Genomic DNA, 22,400 nt, shown 5'->3' with positions numbered 1-22,400 from the left:
GGCTGGCGGCCTGGTCTTTTCACCGCCTCCGCCCCCCGCTCCCCACCCCCCGTTCCTCTCTGGCCGGCCGGGCGGCAGGTGGGCCGGAGGCACCTGGTCCCGGGCGCTCCTCGTCCCCGGCCACCCCGCGCGAGCGCTCGGCTTGTGTTCCGGGCTGGCGGCGCCCGGAGCGCGCGGGCAGCCTGTGCTCGCTCCCGCGTCTCCTCGCGCCCGCGGCGGCCCGGACGGCGCGCGTCGCCTCGCGCTGCTCCTCCAGGCCAACCAGCGCGGGCCCAGGCGGCGCAAGCACGGGACCGGCCCCGGCTTCCCACTCGGGCCGGCGAGCTCGTGGGTTCGTTCGCCCCGCCCCCTCCCCACAGCGCCGCCGCTGGGCGCTTGCGCGGGGCGCGTGGCCGTGGCCGGGGTCTCCGCCGCAGCCCGAGCCGCCGCCTCCGCCTCAGTCAGTCAGTCAGTCCCCAGCAATGGCGGAAGGAGGTGAGCGAGAGGAGCTGCTCTCGCCGCCGCCGATCTCTCCGGCCAAGCGGCTGTGCTCGTGGCCCAGCCCGCAAGCTCACCACCCCCGCGGGACTCCCGGGGCGGCGGGCGGAGGGGCGGGGGTCGGCGGCGGCGGCTGCCTGGCCCCCGGGGCCCGCCCCCACCTGCAGCCCGAGTCCTTGCTGGACTGCGCCGCCAAGACGGTGGCAGAAAAGTGGGCGTACGAGCGTGTGGAGGAGCGCTTCGAGCGGATCCCCGAGCCGGTGCAGCGCCGCATCGTCTACTGGTCCTTCCCGCGGAATGAGCGGGAGATCTGCATGTACTCCAGCTTCCAGTACCGGGGCGGCCCGGGCGCCGGAGCGGCTGCCGGCGCCGCGGGGTCTTCGCCGGTCGAGGAGGGGCCGCCGCCACCCCCGGGGACCGCCACTCCGGCCGGCTCCGCCCCCGGGGCCGCCGGGGCAGGCGCGTCCCCCGGGCTGGGCACTGGGACTGGCGTGGCGAGCGGCGTTGGCGGTGAGGGGCTGCCGTTCCGCCGGGGCATCCGTCTGCTGGACAGCGGCTCCGTGGAGAACGTGCTGCAAGTCGGTAGGTGCTGCCCGGCCCCTCTCCGTCCCCTGCCTCTTCTGCAGGTGCCTCCCAAGCCCGGGATCGCAACCCCGGCTTTCTGCCCAACTCCTGTGCCCCCGCCGAAGGATAAAAAAGTCACATAAAAAACTTTTCCTAACGTTTCCTTCAGGTCCACTTCTGTTCTTTCCCCTCACCGGCTGCCCCATTTCTTTTTGTTTGAAGAGCTAATAGGGGTCCTCTCTCTCTCTCTCTCTCTCTCTCTCTCTCTCTCTCTCTCTCTCTCTCTCTCTCTCTCTCTCTCTCTCTCTCTCTCCTCCACACTAAAGGCATAAGGATGGGGAGATGGGTGCCCTTTTGGATGCAACAATTTTCGAAACGCGTTTTACTGATTTAAGTTTAGAGGAGAAGGGATCGTTAGTGAATCTGGAGAAATAGGTCTTAGAGAGAGTATTTGAGGGACAGGCTGTCACAGCCAATCTGTAGTTACAGCAGATTGAATCCGGGTGTAATTAACTTTCACATCGGAAAAAACAACAGAATACTGTGCATTTTAGACAATTTTAAATTTCCGTTTTAATATTTTTCTCCCTGGGCCAGTGATGTTTGGGAATCTAGGCTGCAGATTAACAATAACCGAAGATGGAAATGTGACAGCTTCTCTTCTCTACACCCCCATCCATGGGAAAGGGGGGAAAAAAAAAGCCACACAATCTGGAGTGGGGGCGGGGTCTGCCTTCCTTGTCAGACTGGGGTAAATCAAAAGCCAGTCACGTTGGATGTTTCAAATGCTTTTCATTTAACACGTCTTCGATTCGCTTTTGTTTTATCTTTTTGTTTGTACAAAAATGGAAACTGGTTCTTTTCATCTACTCTTCTCTTGAGCTTCCAGTTAGTTTGCTAATCTTTTTAAGTATTTAACTAAAGTGTACCTGATTTGTGGAATGATCAGGGAGAAAGGAAAAAAACGACATTGTTTAACATTGATTTGCTATGCAGAATATTAAACCACTTTTGGAGCCTTTTGGATTATTATAGCGTTCTGGGAGCACATATCCTTATGTATTTTATTGTACAGTATATGCTTTTATTTACTAAAGGCAATACTGATTTTTGTAAAGGAGTTGAAAGGAGGATGTTTCACAGGGCAGGCACACATCCATATACAAACCCAAGCATCTAGCTCTCTTCATCCAAGGTAAAACCAACATATTTGGAATTATTTCCCTTTGAAAACTGGTACATCACAGTGTTTCATATAGAACAGTCTGCTTCCAGTTATTGAGCGTCAGTGAATTTTGTGTTTATTTTTTAAAAAGCGTACTATAATTCTTAAGTAAGTGTAAAATGCATATTTATTATGTGCCTGAATATAGGGACACTGGATTGAAAAGTTATGCTTATTTGAAAGATATCAGTGCTTTGTGTATAGTTTAGAAAGAATGAGTTGGATAAATGGGTAATTATGATATACAACTTTAATATTGAAATATGAAAATGAATATGGTTCATTTTATTAATTTCTAAGGTTTAATATTTCTGAGAGTTCAGAGCAGTTAACTCTAATAAAGATTCTTATTTAAAACATTTTAAATTGAAGAGTCAGTTTAAGTGGTTGTCTTAGGGACAGAAATGGACTTGAAAGCATTTCAAACTTGAAGGTAGCAAACAGGGCAGAAGAGTTTCTGTCCCTTCTCCCACCTCCCAGTGCTGGGGATTGAACCTAGGGCCTCTGGCATGCTAGGCAAACACACTACTACTGAGCTGTAACTCTAGCCCCAAGAGGTACCTATTTTTAGAATGATTAAAATGTCAAGTTCCAAGTGAAATCAGATTTAGAGGATGATCCAGATCATATTCAAATCACATATTCCTCTTTTTGTATGAGAGTTGGTGTATGGGGTAATGGACGTGTCCATGAACATTTCAGGGACCCCGAGAAGAACACAAACAAACATTGTCTCATTTATTTGGATTTCCTAGATAAATAATGAATTACACTGTATTTGAGAACCAGGTGCTTTGTGTTTTTTATTTCTCTGCCCTTAATTTGTCCTAGTAAGTATGGAAGAAGACATCTCATTTCGTTATTTAAAGCATTTTGACATTAATCACCTTGTAATATGAAAAACTAGAAGCCCATCCCTTTTTTTCCCTTGAACTCATAGTTTTTAATTTTTAAACTGAAATATAACTACATCATTTCCCTCTCCCCTTCCCTCCCGCCGACCACTTTCATGTGCCATATATGTGCCATATATGTTGAGGCGTCCTCTTTGCCAGCAGCTTGCTTCTCAGCGCTGGCCAACGACCTCTGCATCTTCTCCACCTTAGCTCTAGCCTGAAGCCCATCCCTCTTAATGTTTTGTGTGACTTAATCCAGATGATCAGTTTTCTAAAAGCATTGCAAAGAGATGAGTCATTTGCATATAGTCTGATAGTAAATCTTGTTCTTTAGCTTATAATGTCACTTCAAACTCAGTTTGATTCTTACATCCCACTAAGAATTCTCTGTATTTCCTTAGTGTTTCCAAGTCATAGTATGATCCTGGAACGGGGGGTTGTTAAAGGTAGAAAGGAAGAAACTTCCAGATAGTTCTATAATAACTGTATTTCATTCTTTTAATTTTGTTTTAAAGATTTATTTTATGTATACATGTGAGTGCCTAGATGTATGCCTGATGCCCATGGAGGCCAGAAGAGGGTGTTGGAACCCCTGGAACTGTAATTATAGGCAATTTTGAGCCACCATGTGGGTGCTAGGAACTAAACCCTGGTCCTTTGCTTAGAGCAGCAGGTGCTCTTAACTGCTGAGCCATCTCTCCAGTCTTAAATTTTTGGTTGAGAAAAGGTTTTATTCTGTAGATCAGGGTGGCCTCAAACTCAAGTCAATCCTCCTGCCTCAGTATCCTAAGTTCTAGGATTGCAGACATGAACCACCACATTTTAAAATCCTTTAAAAGATTCACAATGGAAAAATTTGAAAGGTATTTTTAATTTTTAATTACTTGAGTCTGTGTGTATGGGTGCATGTGAGTGTATGTGCCTTCAGTGTAGGGAGAAGGCACGTCAGATCCTCAGGAGCTGGAGTTATAGTGGTGTGAGCCACCCATGTGGGTGCTGGGAACTGAGCTAAGGACCTCTATAGGAGCAGGCATCAAGCATTCTTAACCGATGATCCATCTCTTCAGCCCTTTATAATGTGTTTTTGTTTATTTGTTTGTTTGGTTTTGCATAACAGAGTATACTCTTGTAAAACCAGCACTCGAGTGAAGGCAGGAAAATCTTGAGTTTGAGCCTAGCTTGATTACATAGTAAGACTCTTAAACAAACAAAAAAAGCACAACACACAAAAGTTTTTACAGAAAATAAAAGCAAAGAAAACTTTTATGAAGACTATATAGGTTAAATTCTTTTACTTCAAATTACTTTCCACAGGTTAACTAAATTCTGTAACTTCTGAGTACTTTCCACTTAGAATCATTAGTAGAAGTCAGTGTGCATGGGTGCTCTGTAGAAAACATCACATTTTGAATGAGAACTAAAACTTCCTACCTTGATGTCAACAAAAAGGAGAAATGTAGGTTTATTATGTTTAAAGATACATTTCTTTACATAATAATACTGACTCAGAAAAAAATAATACCAGTTCAGAAGAATTGTTCCTTTTAAAAGGTAAAAATTAGTCTTTTCATGTATTTCTCTAAGTTTGAAACTGTGTTAATAAATTTACAATCTGACCCCTCAGTGTTATGATTTTAAAATGTTTTATTTGTGTTTTCTATGAATGCCAATACTACCTTGTGTGGTATAGTTATAACTACAAAGCTAACCGTTGTAGTAGAAGTAGACAATTTCAGGAAATTATCCACAATTGAAGTCTATAATTATGTATACTTGTGTATCATCAATAAAAATATCTATGAAGTTTCTTGTGAATCTTAGCAAGTATAATAACTGTTCTTTTTGTTGTTGTTGTTATTTGTTTGTTTTGTGATATCTAGAATGGAGTCCAGACTAGGCAAGCACTCTGCTACTGACTTACACCTGTAGCTCCAGTTAATGAATTTTATATGAAATTAATTTCTATCTATAATATTGGGGAACACAAAAGATATACTACTAGAAAGCTGTATAGTATCCTCTGTAAACTCGAATAGAATAGGTATAATTACAATAAAATTTTGTAATGGAAATGGCTTAATTTATATGTAGAATATCACAAAAGGCAGCCATATACCTTTAAGGAATATTTGGTGACATTAAATTTTCTTGTTTTTTGAGATAGAATCTTACTATGTATGCCTGGCTGGCCTGGAATTTGCTGTTTTTGTAGACCAGGCTGGCTCTGTATACAGACAGATCTGCCTTTCTCTGTCTCACCAAGTACTGGGATCAAAGATGTCCGCCACTACATCCAGCTCATTAAAAAAATAAATAAATTGTTACACTTATTTATTTGTGTGTGTGTACATTTATGAAATGATGTGTGCAGAAATCAGAGGATAATTTATGGGCACAGTTCTTTCATGCCACTTTGATCCCGGGTATCAAAGTCAAGTTATTGGCCGTAGTGCTAAAGTCTTTATCTGTTGAGTCATCTCCATGGTCTGGTAACATTTTTTTAGTGAAAAAGTTTATCAAGTTTTAACTTTTGTTTATTTTTTATTATCTATTTATTTATTTGTTTTCAGAGTGAGTTCTCTCCTTCCTCCCTTATTGTATACATGGAGTTTTATTTTTTTTTATTTGTGTTCATATGCTATGTGTGCATGTATATGTAGAAGCCCAGAGGTCAGGATCAGGTATCATTCCAATACTTAGGAGAACCTTTCACCTCTCCTCTCTTTAAAAACATTATTTTTAATTATTTTGTGTATGTGTGTCTGTGCACATGTCAATATGTACATGTGGGTGTTGGTGTCCTTGGATTCATTGAGTTACAGATGGTTGTGAGCTACCTGTCATAGGTGCTGGGACTTCTGCAAGAGCAGTATGTACTCTTAACTTCTCTCTAGCCCCCACCTTGTTTTTTGAGACAAGCTCTTTTACTAAAAGCTGGGGGCTCATGGCTTAGGCTAGCTTGACCTGATCAGCAAGCAAGACCCTGGACTCTGTTTATTGCTGATTGCAAGTGCACCGCCATGCTTGGCTTTCTCCGTGGGTGCAGAAACTTGTACTTGCAAGGCAAGCACTTTATTGCCTGAGCCATCTTCCTGGCTCTGTACGTGCATGTTAGTGTTCAGTAAGTGAACATTCAGTAAGGGAATGAATCTTGAGTGGACTTTTCAATGCTGTGCAACTGATGAACTGTTGCCGGTGCACCTGTATGCCCAGCTACTCAACAGGCTGAGCTAGAATAGCTTGAGTCCAGGAGTTCCTGACAGCACAATGTAAAATAGCAAGACTTCTTTCTTAAAAGTACCAGCCAACCAGCCAGCCAACCAATCAGCCCACCGAGCAAACAGTCAATCAATCAAGCAAGTAAACAAAAAAATAATATATCCACATCCAGAAAAACAAAAATCAGCAGCAAAAATCCTGAAAGGAGAAGAAAGAGAAGCCTGAATTTTTAGTGTGAGCATTGTCATAGTGAGTGGTGGGGGAAACTCCAAACTTGCCCACGTAAGAAATGGATGAGTATTACAGCATCGTATGTGAAGTGGTGAGTTACCATTTTTTCTAAATATAAGAAATTATTTAATTCTTATAAAGATGACCATCTCAAGAATAGAGTTTTATTTAGATCTTAAAGATAATGGACAAACTAAAGAGAGTAGACTTCCTTTCAGAGGTTACTGTTAGGGCAGGTGCTGTGGCTGAGTGCTCGAGTACTCACCTCGTGTGCAGGATCTGGATTCAGCCCCCAGGGCCACGGGTTTGAAATGTCTTGTGTTTTGGTCGTCCTTATTTGTTTCACAGTACAGGTTTACACAGAACGCTAGGAGCACTTTTCTTTGCATTTTACAGGAAGATTTGAAACAGACAGTTTTTTTTAATAGATCAAAGTACATCCACAATTTTAAACATAAGTACTACTGAAATGTGAGTTTAAAGCCTAGTTTACAGTCTACACTGAAGAAGACTGGAAATCGATTTATGCCTATGTGAACCAAGTAATTTTTCCTACTTCAGCAGTGGTTATGAAGCTGGACATGGTGGCACATACCTTTAACTGAGCACTCTAGAACAGCGGTTCTCAATCTATGGGTTGCAACTCCTTTGGGGTTGTCAGTTGACCCTTTCATGGCCTAAGACCACTGGAAGATACATATCTATATTACAATTTGCAACAGTAGCAAAATTGCAGTTATGAAGTAGCAACAAAAATTTTATGGCTAGGGTCACCACAACATGAGGAACTGTATTAAAAGGCTGAAGCATTAGGAAGGTTGAGAACTACTGTTGTAGAGTCTGAGGCAGGAGGGTCAGGAGTTCAGACTCATCCTCAGCCATATGTTTGAGGCTAGCCTGAACTACATGAGAAACTATCTCAAAATAGCACCTCCCACCCCTACTTCCCATCTCTACAAAACAAACAAACAAAACCCACAAAAAACAAAAACCCACATGCCTGTTGAAAACTCAAGGCATTAACTGGTGGTATTCAGTTTGGGTTAGGGTTTTAAATATGGGACTATATACTGAAAGGTCAGTGGTTCATACAAAAAAAAAAAAAAAAAAAAAAAAAAAAAAAAAAAAAAGAGGCCGGGCGGTGGTGGCGCACGCCTTTAATCCCAGCACTCGGGAGGCAGAGGCAGGCGGATCTCTGTGAGTTCGAGACCAGCCTGGTCTACAAGAGCTAGTTCCAGGACAGGCTCCAAAGCCACAGAGAAACCCTGTCTCGAAAAAAAAAAAAAAAAAAAAAAAAAAAAAAAAAAAAAAAAAAAAAAAAAAACAAAAACAAAAAAAAAAAGAGGAAATTCATGGTTATGGGTTTATCTCAGTGGCGGGGGGAAGGCTTGGCAGACGTGTAAGGACTATGGTTCAAACCCTTTTTTTTTGAGACAAGGTTTCTCTGTGTAGCTTTGGCTGTCCAGGAACTCACTCCGTAGCCAGGCTGACCTTGAACTCATAGAGCTCCACCTGCCTCTGCCTCCTGGGTGCTAGGATTAAAGGCACCTGCCACCACTGCCCATCCTCAAACCCACACATTTTTTAGGAGACAATAATTCATCTTTTTTTTCCCAAGGCTAGGTGCACACCATGGTACCTGGCACTGGGTCACTTTTATGTGAATTTTCTGCCATGTAGTTTGTTTATAAGCTAATTTTTTTCCTATAAAGGCAGTGTACTTCTTGGTCATTTTTAACCTGCCCTTGAGTGTATGGTAAGAAACCATAGTCATTTTGGTATTAACATTTAGCATTTGTCCTGGTTAAATTTATTTTTATTTTACTTTTTGTCAGCTTGACACAGTCAGCATCATCTGGGGAGAAGAAACCTCAATTGAGAAAATGCCTCCAACGGATTGGCCTGTAGGCAGGTCTGTGGGACATTTTGATTAATTGATTTGAGAGGGCCCAGCACTGAGTTGTCTAAGAAAACAACCTGAGCAAGCTATGGGGAACAAGCCAGAAAGCAGCATTCCTTGGTCCCTGCTTCAGTTCCTGCCTTGAGTTCCTGTTCTGACTTTCTTTCATGATGGCCTACAACTGTAACAATCACATTTTCCCTGAGTTGCTTTTGGTCACGGTCTTTATCATAGCAGAGAAAACCAAACTAACACAGCATTTGCGATCATATGCAAAATTATTCTGATACTTTTAATAATAATATGTATCCACTGATTTTGATTTTCAGTACAACTTTCTCTCCCTTAGAGAGATTAATGTAATTTGTCCTAAATGGTGTTCAGGAAATATGTAGTCATAATTTTCTTTTTTTGAGGCTCCCAACCAGCTCTCCAAATAAAGACATGGAGACGTTTTTAAAATTACGACTGCTCAGCCTCAGCCTAGGCTTTTCCCACTAGCTCTTTTAACTTAATTTAACCTGCTTTATCATCTATGTTTTGCCTTGGGGTTTTTAACTTTCATTCTGTATTTCCTATTTTTCTGCTTCCTCTGTGTCTGTCTATCTGGCCCCTGCTGTCTCCCCATTGTCTCCTTTTCTTTCTTTCTTAAGCCTGAATTCCTCCTCCTACATATTCTTCCTGCCAGAAGTTTTGCCTATACCTCCTTCCTCAATATTGGTCAGTCAGCTTTTTATTAGACCAATCAGTTGCTTTAGGTAGGCAAGGTAAAACAGCAACACATCTTTTCATAATTAAACAAATGTAACACATCTTTACACAGTTAAAAAATATTCTAAAACAGAATTTTTTTAATCTATGTATTTATTTTAAGGTAACTTCTCATTTTGTAGCCCATGCTGGCTTGGACTTCATTGCAATCCTCCTGATTCAGCCTCTTGAGGTCTTAAGAGTATAGGTGGGAGCCACTGTACCTGTCTAACAAATGTTTATTGAATGAAAGAACAGTCATGTGCCATTTTTATATTTTGTAGTATGGATATATCTTTTAATTTATATGTGACTAGAGTCTGGAAGATATGCTGACATTTTATGACTTAATCTTTGGATATTTCTAATTTTTAAAATGTGTATTTTGAAAGTGGTGGTTTGTTTTTAACTAGTTTATTGTTATTTATTGAATTATCACATAGTTAACTTATTTTATTTAAGGATCAGTAAATAATTGTTTACCAGCTTTTGATAGAATTGTTTCTAATAAACTTTGTATTCTTCCTTTAGAGTCCAAACTAAGGTTGAAAATGCTAAATCCTAAGGTTCTAAGGATTACATTGTTACCATTTTAAATTAGGCAAGTTATAAGTTCAATGGGTACTTGACTCTAAGTCTCTGAAACTTGATTTTTTTTAAATTTTTTTAAATTTTTTTTCACTGACAAATTGGACAGAATCTTTAAAGAAGAGCTAATGCTTGTCCACCTTCCAACATTACATAAATCAAAACTCATTTTATGAAGACAGTTATAATCTTTTTTTTTTTTTTTTGGTTTTTTGAGACAGGGTTTCTCTGCAGCTTTATTTAGAGCCTGTCCTGGAGCTAGCTCTTGTAGACCAGGCTGGTCTCGAACTCACAGAGATCCGCCTGCCTCTGCCTCCCGAGTGCTGGGATTAAAGGTGTGCACCACCACCGCCCAGCAACAATTATAATCTTGATATTAAAAAATAGATGAAAGATACATCAAAGAAATAAAACTATGGATCAATATCTTATATGAACATAGACTTAAAAAATTCTTAATAAATTTCTGGCACACCAAATTTAAGAACTTGTTAAAATGACCATATGATACATTGTTTTTTTTTGTTATCCATGTCTTTTTTTTTTATTAAAAATTTCTGCCTCCTCCCCGCCTCCCATTTACCCCTTCCCCCCTCCCCCTCCACTCCCTCTCCCTCTCCTGTCCAGAGAGCAGTAAGGGTTCCCTGCCCTGTGGGAAGTCCAAGTTCCTCCCCCCTCCATCCAGGTCCAGGAAGGTGAGCATCCAAACAGGTCAGGCCCCCCCAAAGCCAGTATGCGTAGTAGGATCCAAATCCAGTGTCATTGTTCTTGGCTTCTCAGCAGCCCTCATTGACCGCCATGTTCAGGGAGTCCGGATTTATCCCATGCTTTTTCAGTCCCAGTCCAGCTGGGCTTGGTAAGCTCCGAATAGATCAGCCCCACCATCTCGGTGGATGGGAGCACTCCTCGCAGTCCAGACTTCCTTGCTCATGTTTTCCCTCCTTCTGCTCCTCATTTGGACCTTGGGAGCTCAGTCCGGTGCACCAATGTGTGGCTCTGTCTTTATCTCCATCCATCGCCAGATGAAGGTTCTATGGTGATATGCAAGATATTCATCAGTATGGCTATAGGATCTGGCCTTTTCCGACTCCCTCTCCTCAGCTGCCCACGGAACTAGCTGGGGGCATCTCCCTGGATACCTGAGAACCCCTCTAGAGTCAAGTCTCTTAATAATCCTAAAATGGCTCCCTTAATTAGGATATATGCTTCCCTGCTCCCATATCCACCCTTCCTATATCCCAAGCATCCCATTCCCCCAAGCTCTCCCCATCCTCCCCTTCACGCTTTTCTCTCCCCATCTCCCCTTGCTCCCAACCCACCCCACCCCCAAGTTCCCAATTTTTGCCCGACAAACTTGTCTACTTCCAATATCCAGGAGGATAACTATGTTTTTCTTTGGTTTCACCTTCTTATTGTCTTCTCAAGGATCACAAATTATAGGCTCGATGTCCTTTATTTATGGCTAAAAACCAATTATGAGTGAGTTCATCCCATGTTCATCTTTTTGGGTCTGGGTTACCTCACTCAAAATAGTGTTTTCTATTTCCATCCATTTGCATGCAAAATTCAAGATTTTTTTAAAAAAATTCATTGTTCTTTTTTGTTTGTTTGCTTTTTTGCTTCTTTTTTCTTCCTTATAAGGATTGGGTAAATGTGGTCCTGGGGCTGTTTAAGCAGAAGATGAAGTACTTGCTCCATAGTGTTTTCTTGTTTCAAAGACAGTTATCTGGATACTTACATTAGTTCTTAGAGAAGTGGGAATTAAAATCCAAGGAAATACCTACTCTACACATAAACGACTTATCTAGTCACACTGGGTAAAAGTGAATCTTCTTGGAAAGGAAAGGGGACCATTGGGCGTGGTAACACACCTTTAATCCTAGCACTCTGGAAGCAGAGGCAGGTGGATCTATGTGAATTCAAGGCCAGTTTGGTGAAAATAGTGAGTTCCAGGCCAGCTAGGGCAACATAGTGAGACCTTGTGCCTCTCTCTTTCTCTCTCATTTTGGTTTTTGTTTTTCAAGACGAGGTTTCCCTGTGTAACTCTCCCTCTCCTGAAACTCTCTCTGTAGACCAGGCTGGCCTCAAACTCAGAAATCTGCCTGTCTCCACCTCCTGAGTACTAGGATTAAAGATGTGTACCAGCACTTCCCATCGAGACCTTGTCTCAAAAAAGAGGAAGCTCTGGTTGACAAATAGTTGAGAAACAGCAAGGACTGGACGCTATTTGTGCAGTTATGTAGAGAACAATTAAAAACGATATGTTGGGCTCCTGTTGGAAGAGAAAATCTGTTCGTACTTACCTGTTCATCTAGGTCAGTATTCAGAGAGTGGGTTTCTTGTTGAAATCCAGAATTTGTTGGGTGGAAAATATATATCCATAACATTTGGATGGAGCCAGGTGTTGCTTGGTTGGTTGCTCAGACCCAGAAGGACTAGTTAATCCTTAAAGGAAACAGCATTAAACTTGTTTCCCATGCAGCTGCTTTTATTCTGCAAGCCACATAGTTAAAAGTAAAGGCTGTCAGAGTTTGGGTGTAGGTCAGTGGTGCAGGGCTTGCCCTGGCATGTGTGAGGCACCAGATTAATCAACAATAACAGTGAACAGTGTCAGAAAAATTCAGAGGGTATCTGTTTCCACGAAAAAGGGGCAGATCTACAGATGAGGAGTAAGTTCTAAGCGTTGTCTAGCTACAGAAACAAGATTCTGGATTAAAAAACTAATTTGTGATAGGTTAGAGATGTAGTAAAAGATCTTTACTGGATTAGGAAAAGGAAAAAATTGTGGATGCTAATCTTGGTTTCACAATAAAATCACATGACTTTTTTTTTTTTTAAAAAAAGATCATGTTCAGGATCATGTTCAAGTTAATTAAGTTAGAATCTATTGAGAACAAAATTTCAGAATCAAATCAAAACAAAACCTGTCCAGAGAGAGAAAATTAGTTTGTGTTACTGGATTGAAACTAGGGCCTCGCACATGGAGGCTGACTGAGCTCCATCTCTGCCCTGCCAGATCTTCTGTGAGCAGCCGTATCACCGCTCTTGAACACAGAACCTCATTATTAGTGTTGTCCTGTGTCTAAGTGTGCTGTTGACAGTCAAAGGAGCTGGCAGTTTTGCCAACTTAAATGTTACGGTCCATATTGACTTCTGCTTGTTAATGGAGCTCAAAAAGAACGATTTGCTTAGCACATAATGTTTTTTTTTTTCTTTTCTTTTTTCTTTTTCTAAATCTCGGGTCTTTTTTCAATATTTTTTTAAAAATTTATTTATTTTATGTGCATTGGTGTTTGCCTGCATGTGTGTCTGTGTGAGGCTGTTGGATTCCCTGGAACTGGAGTTATAGACAGTTGTGAGCCACCATGTGGGTGCTGGGAATCGAACCCAGGTCCTCTGGAAGAGAAGCCAGTGCTCTTAACCGCTGAGCCATCTCCCCAGCCCCATGTTTCTGTCTTTTAATTCTGCAAAGTACATCTATTTTTGCCTTTGTAGCAGGCGAATCTCTGTGAGTTCGAGACCAGCCTGGTCTACAAGAGCTAGTTCCAGGACAGGCTCCAAAGCTACAGAGAAACCCTGTCTCAAAAAACCAAAAAAAAAAAAAAAAAAAAAAAGACCCTAGTATTAGTGTGATACCAAGCTACAAGTTTCTCATGCTTGCTCATCCATTCATTTATAGTTTTTATAAATGTTTTTTTAGATTTATTTATTATGTACACAACATTCTGCCTCCATGTATGCCTGCAGGCCAGAGGAGGGCGACAGATTTCATTACAGATGGTTGTGAGCCACCATGTGGTTGCCGGGAACTGAACTCAGAACCTCTGGAAGAGCAGCCAGTGCTCTTAACCACTGAGCCATCTCTCCAACTCAAAACTCAATATTTTTAATGTTCTTCAAAAAATAGAAGTTAATTTCTATATCATAAGGAATTTGCAACTTAATTCAGGATGTATATGTAAGATAGTCTTTAATGCAATGTTTTATAAAAGTAGATGTAATTATAGAGACAAAGTAGAAAGTGTGACCCTGCAAAATGGAATAAGCTGAATATATTTCAACTGTTTTAATGTAATTCAACTATTTTAACATAATTCTAACTATAAGAAATTTTAAGGGGCTGGAGAGATGGCTCACCAGTTAAGAGCACTGGCTGCTCCTCCGGAGGACCTGGGTTCGATTCCCAGCACCCACATGGTGGCTCACAGCTGTGTATAACTCCAGTCCCAGAGCTTCTGACACCCTCACACAGACATACATGCAGGCAAACACCAGTGACACAAAATAAAAATTATAAAAAAGAAATTTTAACATTACAGCTAATATTGCAATAAAGATTAGGAAAATTGTTTACTGTCATAAGCTTGATTTACCTTTTATAGAATTTCTTTTGAATGACGTAAGGCCTGCTCGTACCTTACTATGTAGCTAGTTGATCCAAAGGGACAGTATTAAGAAAGATGACAGAAACATTATCAGATATGAATAATTTTTCTAAAAATAAGCATTACAGATTTCCATTTTTATAATAGTTTTATTATCATCATATAATTTTTATTTTTCTTTTAAAGATTATTACTGCTTTTAAGTAGAACAGCCTTTTGTACATCCTTTCACTGTATTATACTCAGCAAGCAATGCACTGTTTTATTTTGAAAACTTTGGAAATACATTTTCCTTTATTTATTGTTTTATTGAATAAAGCCTGTAGTATTAATTTATTAATAGCCTGCCTGTTTTTATTTTGCTTAAATCTAATAACACCTGATAAGCCAATCTGTCAAACATGAAACATCATCAGTATTATTAGTATAAAAAACCTTTTCTATGTTATGCCTCCCTAAAATGAAGAACTAATGTTCTGTTTAATATAGAGCCTATTGAGCAAAACTGGCTGGCCAGCAAGCCCTAGGGCTCTGTCTTCTCAGCACTGATTACAGGTGTTTAGGCCATGTTCTTGGCTTTTTTATGTGGGTTCTGGGTTTTGAACTAAGGTCGTGAAGATGGCATGGAAAACAGTTTATGACTGAGCCATCTCCCCAGTCCTCAAAATCATGTTATTGTACTCTTTCCTATCTCATGTATTTGTAAGATACTCTGATGTGTGTGTGTGTGTGTGTGTGTATGCAATTCTAGATCATTATTATGTTTGTTCCTCAACTGTAAATGAATAAAATAATGCTCTCTGGGGTTGGAGAGTTGGTTCAGTAGTTAAAAGCACTTGGTGCTCTTGCAAAGTGCTGGAGTTCAGTTCCCAGCACCTATATCAGGCAGCTCAAAACCACCTGTAAATCCAGAGCCAATGAATCAGACACCCTCTTCAGGCCTCCATAGGTACCTGCGTACATGAGGCATTCATTAACATGTTCACATGCACACAGAGTAAAATGTTTTAAAACTGATGCTACTTCACAGATTGTTTTGATAATTAAATTCATTAATAGTAAGCTGTTAGAATGAGGCCCAGCATAGAAACTGTGGAGTACTCATTATTACTATGATAACCCTTATATACATTGTTGCATAGTCTTTATTTGTTCCTTTCCCTTCACCCCATCTCCGAAGCTTTTATAGTGTGACAGGTACTCTCATTCTCTAAATTAAAATTGGTCTCTTAAGGTTACTAGTGACCTCATGATGGCCAAACACAGCATCCTTTTCCAGCCCTTGGTTCTTTATGACTTCTACAGAATTTTCTAGAGTTTGTTGCTCCTTCCTTTTGAAATATTTGCTCAATAGGTATTTGTTGTGTAATAGTTCCTCAGAGATTGAAACATTCCATCTTGTAGGGAAGCTCTTTAAGAAGGAAGGTAAACAACTGAAAATAACTTCAGGAAGTCCCTGAAACTGACCAGATTTACTAGGCTCCACCTTGCCAGATTAAAGAAAGAAAAAAAAAGCTGAGAGTCCTTCTCAGACTATGGAGAAGCTGAACTACAAAGAAGACTCAGTCAAGCCACGTTGCGAAGAAAACCCTGAGACCACATCAACTGCCTGGAAGAACCATCTGAGGCACTTGGAAAGGATGCTCTCGAACCTGCTGAACCACCTACAGGCTGTGTACTGTGCTTCTGGTTCCCAACTTTTATCCTGGGCTGGGTTTTGGAGATGCAGCTGTGTTTTGAGTTATTTCTGCTCCTATAAGCCCTCACATATTTTCCTGTAAGTAACCCAAGTAAAATTCATAGTTCACTAAGTTAGACTTTGGTGGTATCTATAGTTTGGTCTCTCCTGGGCTCACTCTCTGGGCATGGGTAGGTGCTTCCCCAGGAAAAGTTTTATCATGCAACAGTATTTAAAACCAATACATCTGATAAAGGATTAATAGCTAGAATATAAAGAATACCAGGACTCAACTCATATATGAGAAAAAGGTTGAAAAACATTTCTCCAATGAAAATATAAAAATAACTAATAAATATGAGAAAATTTACAACACTAATCATTAAGGAAATGACAGTTAAGTTCATAATGAGACACTTATTAGAATGAATGTAATTGTTATTAATTTATCAGTTCAATTTCTTTCTGTGTGTGTATTTGACTGTCACCCTCTTCCTTCTTTTTTTTTCTTTTTGGTGGTGCTGGAGAGTAAATGCAGTGCATTGTACATACTAGGCAAGGTCTCTACCACTAAGCTCTTTCTCTGGCTCCTGGGGTTTTATTTATTATTAAACTCTACTCCCAAATGCAAGCAAGAATGTTGAGTAATCCTAACCCTTTGGTGTAGAAAGAAGCGTTGGGGCTGCGTCCCGCCACCCGGCCGCCTGCTAGCTTTACACCCGAAATAATTACATGGAAACTGTATTCTTTTAAAACACTGCCTGGCCCATAGTTTCAGCCTCTTATTGGCTAATTCTCACATCTTCCTTTAACCCATATTTAGTAATCTGTGTAGCACCACGAGGTGTGGCTTACCAGGAGAGATCTTAACCTGCGTCCATCTTGGAGAGGAGAAGCATGGAGACTCACTATGGCGACTGCCTGAAGCGTCTCCCCACTCCTGCTACCCAGCATTCTGTTCTGTCTACTCCACCTACCTAATTTTCTGTTCTCTTAAAGGGCCAAGGCAGTTTTCTTTATTAATTAACCAATGAAAGTAACATAGACAGATAACTCTCCTCCATCACTTTGGAAGTTTAAAGTAGTATAGTTGCTCTGGAAATACATGGTTTATTGGCATGATGTTCCCACCCAAAATAATGTAGAATTACTATATGACCCAGTAGTTCTAGTTCTGGATCTATAACCCAGAATAACTGAAATCAGGAACTTGAACAGGTGTTGATATAGCCATGTTTAGAACAGCATTATTTATGATCACTGTGCTGGCTATTTTGTCATCTTGCTATAAGATAGAATCATCTGGGAAGAAAGAATTTCATTTGAGAAATTATCTCCATCAGACTGACTTTTTGTGGAAAAAAGTAGGGCATTTTCTTGATTAGTGATTGATGTGGGAGGGCCCAGCCCACTATAGGGTAGGTGGACCTATAATGAATATCTAAATGGTTTCAGTATAATAAAAACTTAGAAGTCAGAAATTGAGACAAAGACCTGATAAACCAAGGACAGTGGTGAGTTAGTCGTCTGACCCTTTCTCTACATTTTTCCCCAACTACCAACCCTGGAAATACTGTCTTCTCTCTTCCTGTCCCCTCTAGTAGATCTTGTCAGTCCTCCAAGAACTCTATGGCTAATCCTAGTTAGCCAATCGCCAACTCTGTCTTTTGATTTAAGGTGGCTTTATTGGCACAGTGGAATGGCTGTATGAACAATTCTCCCACAACATTTCCACTTTTTGTCTAAATAAAAAGTTTTTAGCACTAACACAGTGAAACTATATATAATAACAATTGTTAAGTAAGAAATACATTCACAATGTTTAGTTCATTTGTATTTTGCAAAATCAGAGAAAATACTCTATTATATATCTTATCTTGGTGAGTCCAGTTTTGAACCTAATTTACTTTCTATCACAACTAAGAACAACTGTAACTATAACTAATCTTCAACACTTTTAGAGACCTGAGACGGATATAATATTGCTTGAGTAATCAAGAAGTGAGAACAAGAAAGTTCCAAAACTAAGAAACTACAGAGACATCTGGTTGCCTGGATAGTCATCCCAGGTTTCTCTGAAACACTGGGGTATCCATATTCAGCCTACATGCCTAAAATATCTGACAGACTTTTCTGTGAAGCAAGAATTTTGAAGGACTCTTTTACCTTGTCTTGGCAAAGTTTGGCAGTTGCTTTTTGTGTCCTGCTTGTCCAATTTGGGTAGTATACTGGGTAGTATACTGTCAACAAGTTGAGGCAAGGGCAGTTTCTTTGCCCAGTGGCTAACTTTGCCACAAATGAAAGCAAACTCCATATGGAGGTTGGAGGTTGGAGGTTCTTTGATGAACATCATCCCCCCCCCCCTTTTTGGAGTAAATTGGTGTTGCCAAGAACAGAAATATCTCACTGTCATGAAAAGCCTTATGTTACTAAAATGTTAAAATGCCATATTCCATAGGTCTCTGAAGTGTTTGAAGACCACCTATCTATTTAAATATGTCTCTGATTGACCTTGTAAACATACATAACGACTATAAATTTGATTGTTATAGATGACCACTAATCTGTATTTCTTTATTATCCTAAATAGCTTTCAAAGACTAGAAGTTTATATAACATTTTAAAATGAGCTGCATAGGTGCAATACTCAAACAAAAGTAGGAACATATATATGGTATATAACAAAAATAACCTTAAGTTTGTATCATTATACAAAACTCCATACCAATATAAAATTAAAGATTAGTAGTGGATTTTTTAGTTTGAAAATAGATTCTTTTATCCTATAATTTCTTTTTCCTTTCAGAAGGATATCCCTGAATCTAATTTTCTTGCTTAGTTTCCTTCCTGACTATGACCAATAACTTGTGACCAACCCCCCTAAATGATGACAAGCATTCATTGAACAATCAAAAATCACCTTCTCCACCTACTTGGAATGTGGGCATCATTTTCTTAAAATTACTTCCTGTTGTCTGGGGGATATGACATCTTTAGGGAATACTAAAAAAATTGAGATAAAGATCAATATCTGGTCGAGCTAGCTGTTGTCCAGCCTTGGTGTGATGGGAAAGCACAGGGCTTATCTGAAGTTCTAAGTGGAGTGGTCTACGAGGCTGGACCATCTCAACTAACTGCTTTGAAGTTGTTCTGAGCTGTTTGTAGTCTGAAGCTGATCTTTGGGTAGTGTTTATCAGCTTAGTGGCAATATTACAATCCAGGTGGATTCATCACTGTGGGACTCCAATGCCCTATGGAGACGTCAAAGATTGCTGTTAGGAATCATGTTTTACTTAACATTTTAAGTGTTATAGGCAACAGATCTCAGAGAGATTAAAGGACCACAGTCTGTTAAATACATCTGGGGTACACAAACTTATTTCCTACTTACCTGCTTCAGACTCAAGCCTGAAATCACATACAGGAAGCTAGAAGAAGCCTATTTATAGAATCAATTTGTACTTTGTATGACCATTATTATCATGACAGAAGGTTTAAATATATATATATATATACACACACATATTAATCTTATAAATTTTGAGATATTATTTATACCTTAAGAAAGATCAAATAATCAAAATTAAATCAAAGGATTATGAGATTAGTGATTCTAGAATAATCCCTAATTTGGTTTTTCTTCTTTTGCATACCAGGTGACCCTTCTGACACAAGACAGAGATTCTGGGTTTTCTTTTAACAAGAATACTTGGGTTTAGAGAAGAGAGAGCCATGCTACAACTCCAAAGCCAGCTTTAACTTTTAGAATTGGGACTACCAAAAGACCATTTGCTTTATATGTCTGTAGAGAACAGTAGAGATTAAACAATTAGGAAGATTTATGAGATTTTATCCAGTTGGAAGTGTACTATACCATTAGGCCAGTTTACTCTTTTTGGGGGGACATTTTTTTTCTGGATGATTTGTCCTTCTTCAGAACATTTGTCCAATGATCTTAAGATTCCTTAGTTGGGTGCTTTTGTTTTTCTGGAAAGAGAAAAATAAAACTGTTTCCCTTTTTGACAGGTTGAATGGACACACTGTTTGATGAACCATCACATCTCATAATAAAGAGGTCTCTCCTGTTCATATATAATCTTTTATCAACTTCGATGATATCCATAGCTTTTCTTCTCTTGTGGAAACAAAAGCAAAACCTCTTTCCCAGTGTAACACATATCCTGGTTTCCATTCTGAGGTTAACACATTCTTAAAGTGTACAAGCTGATTTAGTTAGGTTTTTTTTTCTTTCTACCATCCAGTGTCACTCTGCAGCTGTTGGTCCTTTCTCATTAGCCTTTAAAGAAATTAGAGCTAATAAAGCATTGTGTAATCTATCTGTGGTGATCTTTATTATCCCTTTCTGTTTATTAAGAATGTCTTTTAAAATGTGATTAGATCTTTCTATAACTGCTTGTCCTGTAGGATTGTGTGGTATACCTATAATGTGCTTTATGTTGTAATATGCAAAAAACTGTTTCGTTTTGCTAGAGACATATGCTGGAGCATTGTCAATATTAATTTGTACAGGTATTCTCTGTTACAAATGATCATAACTTCTAATAAACATGAAATTATAGAATGAGCCTTTTCAGAACTTAAAGCAGTTTCCTATTGAAATCCTGAATATGTATCTATGGTATGGTGCACATATTTCCAAACTCCACAAAATGAAGCACATCTACTTGCCAGATTCCATTTATTTGCATATCCTTTGGATTACTTTCTTTGGAGTTTAGTTATATAAAGAACAAGTAGGAATTTTCCTTATTTCCTTGGCTTGTTACCAAGTAATAGAAAAATCTTTCTTTAAACCTTTGCTCTTAACATGGAATTCTGAAATTTCTAGCACATTTCCTACCCATAGCTGATCAATTTCAACATTTCCTTCTGCTAGAGGGCCTGGTAGACCCATATGGGTTCTGATATGTGTTTTATATAAGGGTTGATTTCTATTTTTGATTATTTCTTGCAATTGAATAAGCAACAAAGTTAATTCTGAATCATCTGGAATAAGTTCAGTGGCTTCAATATATAAGACAACTCTTTCTGCATATTGAGAGTCAATAACTATATTAAAAGAGTCTGGAGAATCTAGTAATATCATGAGAGTAGCATATAATTCTGACTTTTGAACAGAATCTTAAGTGCTTTGAGACACTTAAATTTCCTGACTTATAACCTGCCTTTCTTCATTTATTTGCTACAGTATAGAATGTAGGGGAAGGATGTGAAGGATCCAATTAGTTCTTTGGGATATTTGTTGCTAATCTCTCCCAAGAAATTGCTGCAAGCTCTTTGCCAGTGTTCATTTTCTGTCCATAATGAGGCAATTTCAGTATTAGTAAAAAGTATTACAATTTCTGCTGAGTCTATTCCTTTTAGTTGATGAAGTCTCAATTTTCCTTTCAGAATCAGTTCAGAAACCTTTTCTACATAGGTCTTTAATCTTTTTTTACTCTATTTGTGTGGCAAAAAATCCATTCTAAGATATTATCTTCTCTCTGCTTAAGAATTCCAGTAGGAGAATGGGTAGAGGGTAGTATGACCAAGATCCAAGCCATCCACTTGTGTATCCTGTAATTTCTTTTCTATGAGAGCCAATTCTTTCTCAGCCTCAACTGATAATTTTCTTGGACTGTTTAAGTCTTTATCACCTTGTAAGGTTTGAAATAATTTACTTAGCTCTTAAATTGTTAATCCAGTTGTGTGCCATATTTAATATCTCCTAGCAATTTTTGAAAATCATTATGAGTTTGTAATTGCTCTCTCCTTATTTGCACTCTGGTTGAATTTTTTGTAAACCTTTATTATATCCTTGGTAATTAATAGAATCTCCTCTTTGTATTTTTTTCAGGAGCAATTTGTAATCCCCAACAAGGCAAATTTTTTTTTTACTTCTTCAAACATTTTTTTCTGAGATATCAGCATCTGAATCAGGTAGTAAGATATCATCCAAATAATGGTAAATTATAAATTGAGGAAACTTTTATGAATTATTTCCAATGACTGTTACATAAAATATTGACACAAAGCAAGGCTGCTTAATATCACTTGTGGAAGAAATTTCCACTAGTACCTTTTAACAGGCTGAAATTATTATAAGTAGGCACTATGAAGGCGAATTTTTCTCTGTCTTGCTCTTGTGAAGGTATTATAAAAAAACAGTCTTCTAAATCAATCACTATAATAGACCATTCTTTAGGTAATAGAGAAGGCAAGGGAATTCTAGGCTGCAAAGATCCCATTGGCTGAACCACCAATGGCTCTTAGATCTGTTACCATTTCCCATTTTCCAGATCTTTTTAATAGCAAATATAGGAGAATTCCAAGGATTGGTCAGTTCAATATGTTGGGCATTTAGCTTTTAGCTGCTCCTGTATAGCTGTTATAATGCCTGTAAGTTTTGTGATGTCACAGGTCACTGTTCCACCCAGACAGGCTTGTTGGCTATTTTAAAGTAGGACTGTTGGTACCTTTGAAAAAT

The 22,400-nt window shown here is 39.5% G+C and overlaps 1 protein-coding gene across 2 annotated transcripts in view; it reads left to right on the top strand.

The window, feature by feature from the left end:
• Positions 1-461: 461 nt before the first annotated feature.
• Positions 462-22,400, top strand: part of Zswim5 (zinc finger SWIM-type containing 5) — a 101,744-nt gene continuing 79,805 nt past the window's right edge. Inside the window, exon 1 of one of the 2 annotated variants that reach the window (XM_038334086.1) lies at positions 462-1,059. In XM_038334086.1, coding sequence (XP_038190014.1) covers positions 462-1,059 — 598 coding nt within the window. The remainder of the gene's footprint in view (positions 1,060-22,400) is intronic. The other variant, XM_038334087.1, reaches the window with a different exon arrangement.

This window comes from Arvicola amphibius, chromosome 6 (assembly GCF_903992535.2).
Source record: "Arvicola amphibius chromosome 6, mArvAmp1.2, whole genome shotgun sequence".
NCBI classification, from domain to species: domain Eukaryota; kingdom Metazoa; phylum Chordata; class Mammalia; order Rodentia; family Cricetidae; genus Arvicola; species Arvicola amphibius.
This window is presented reverse-complemented; position numbering and strand designations above follow the sequence as displayed.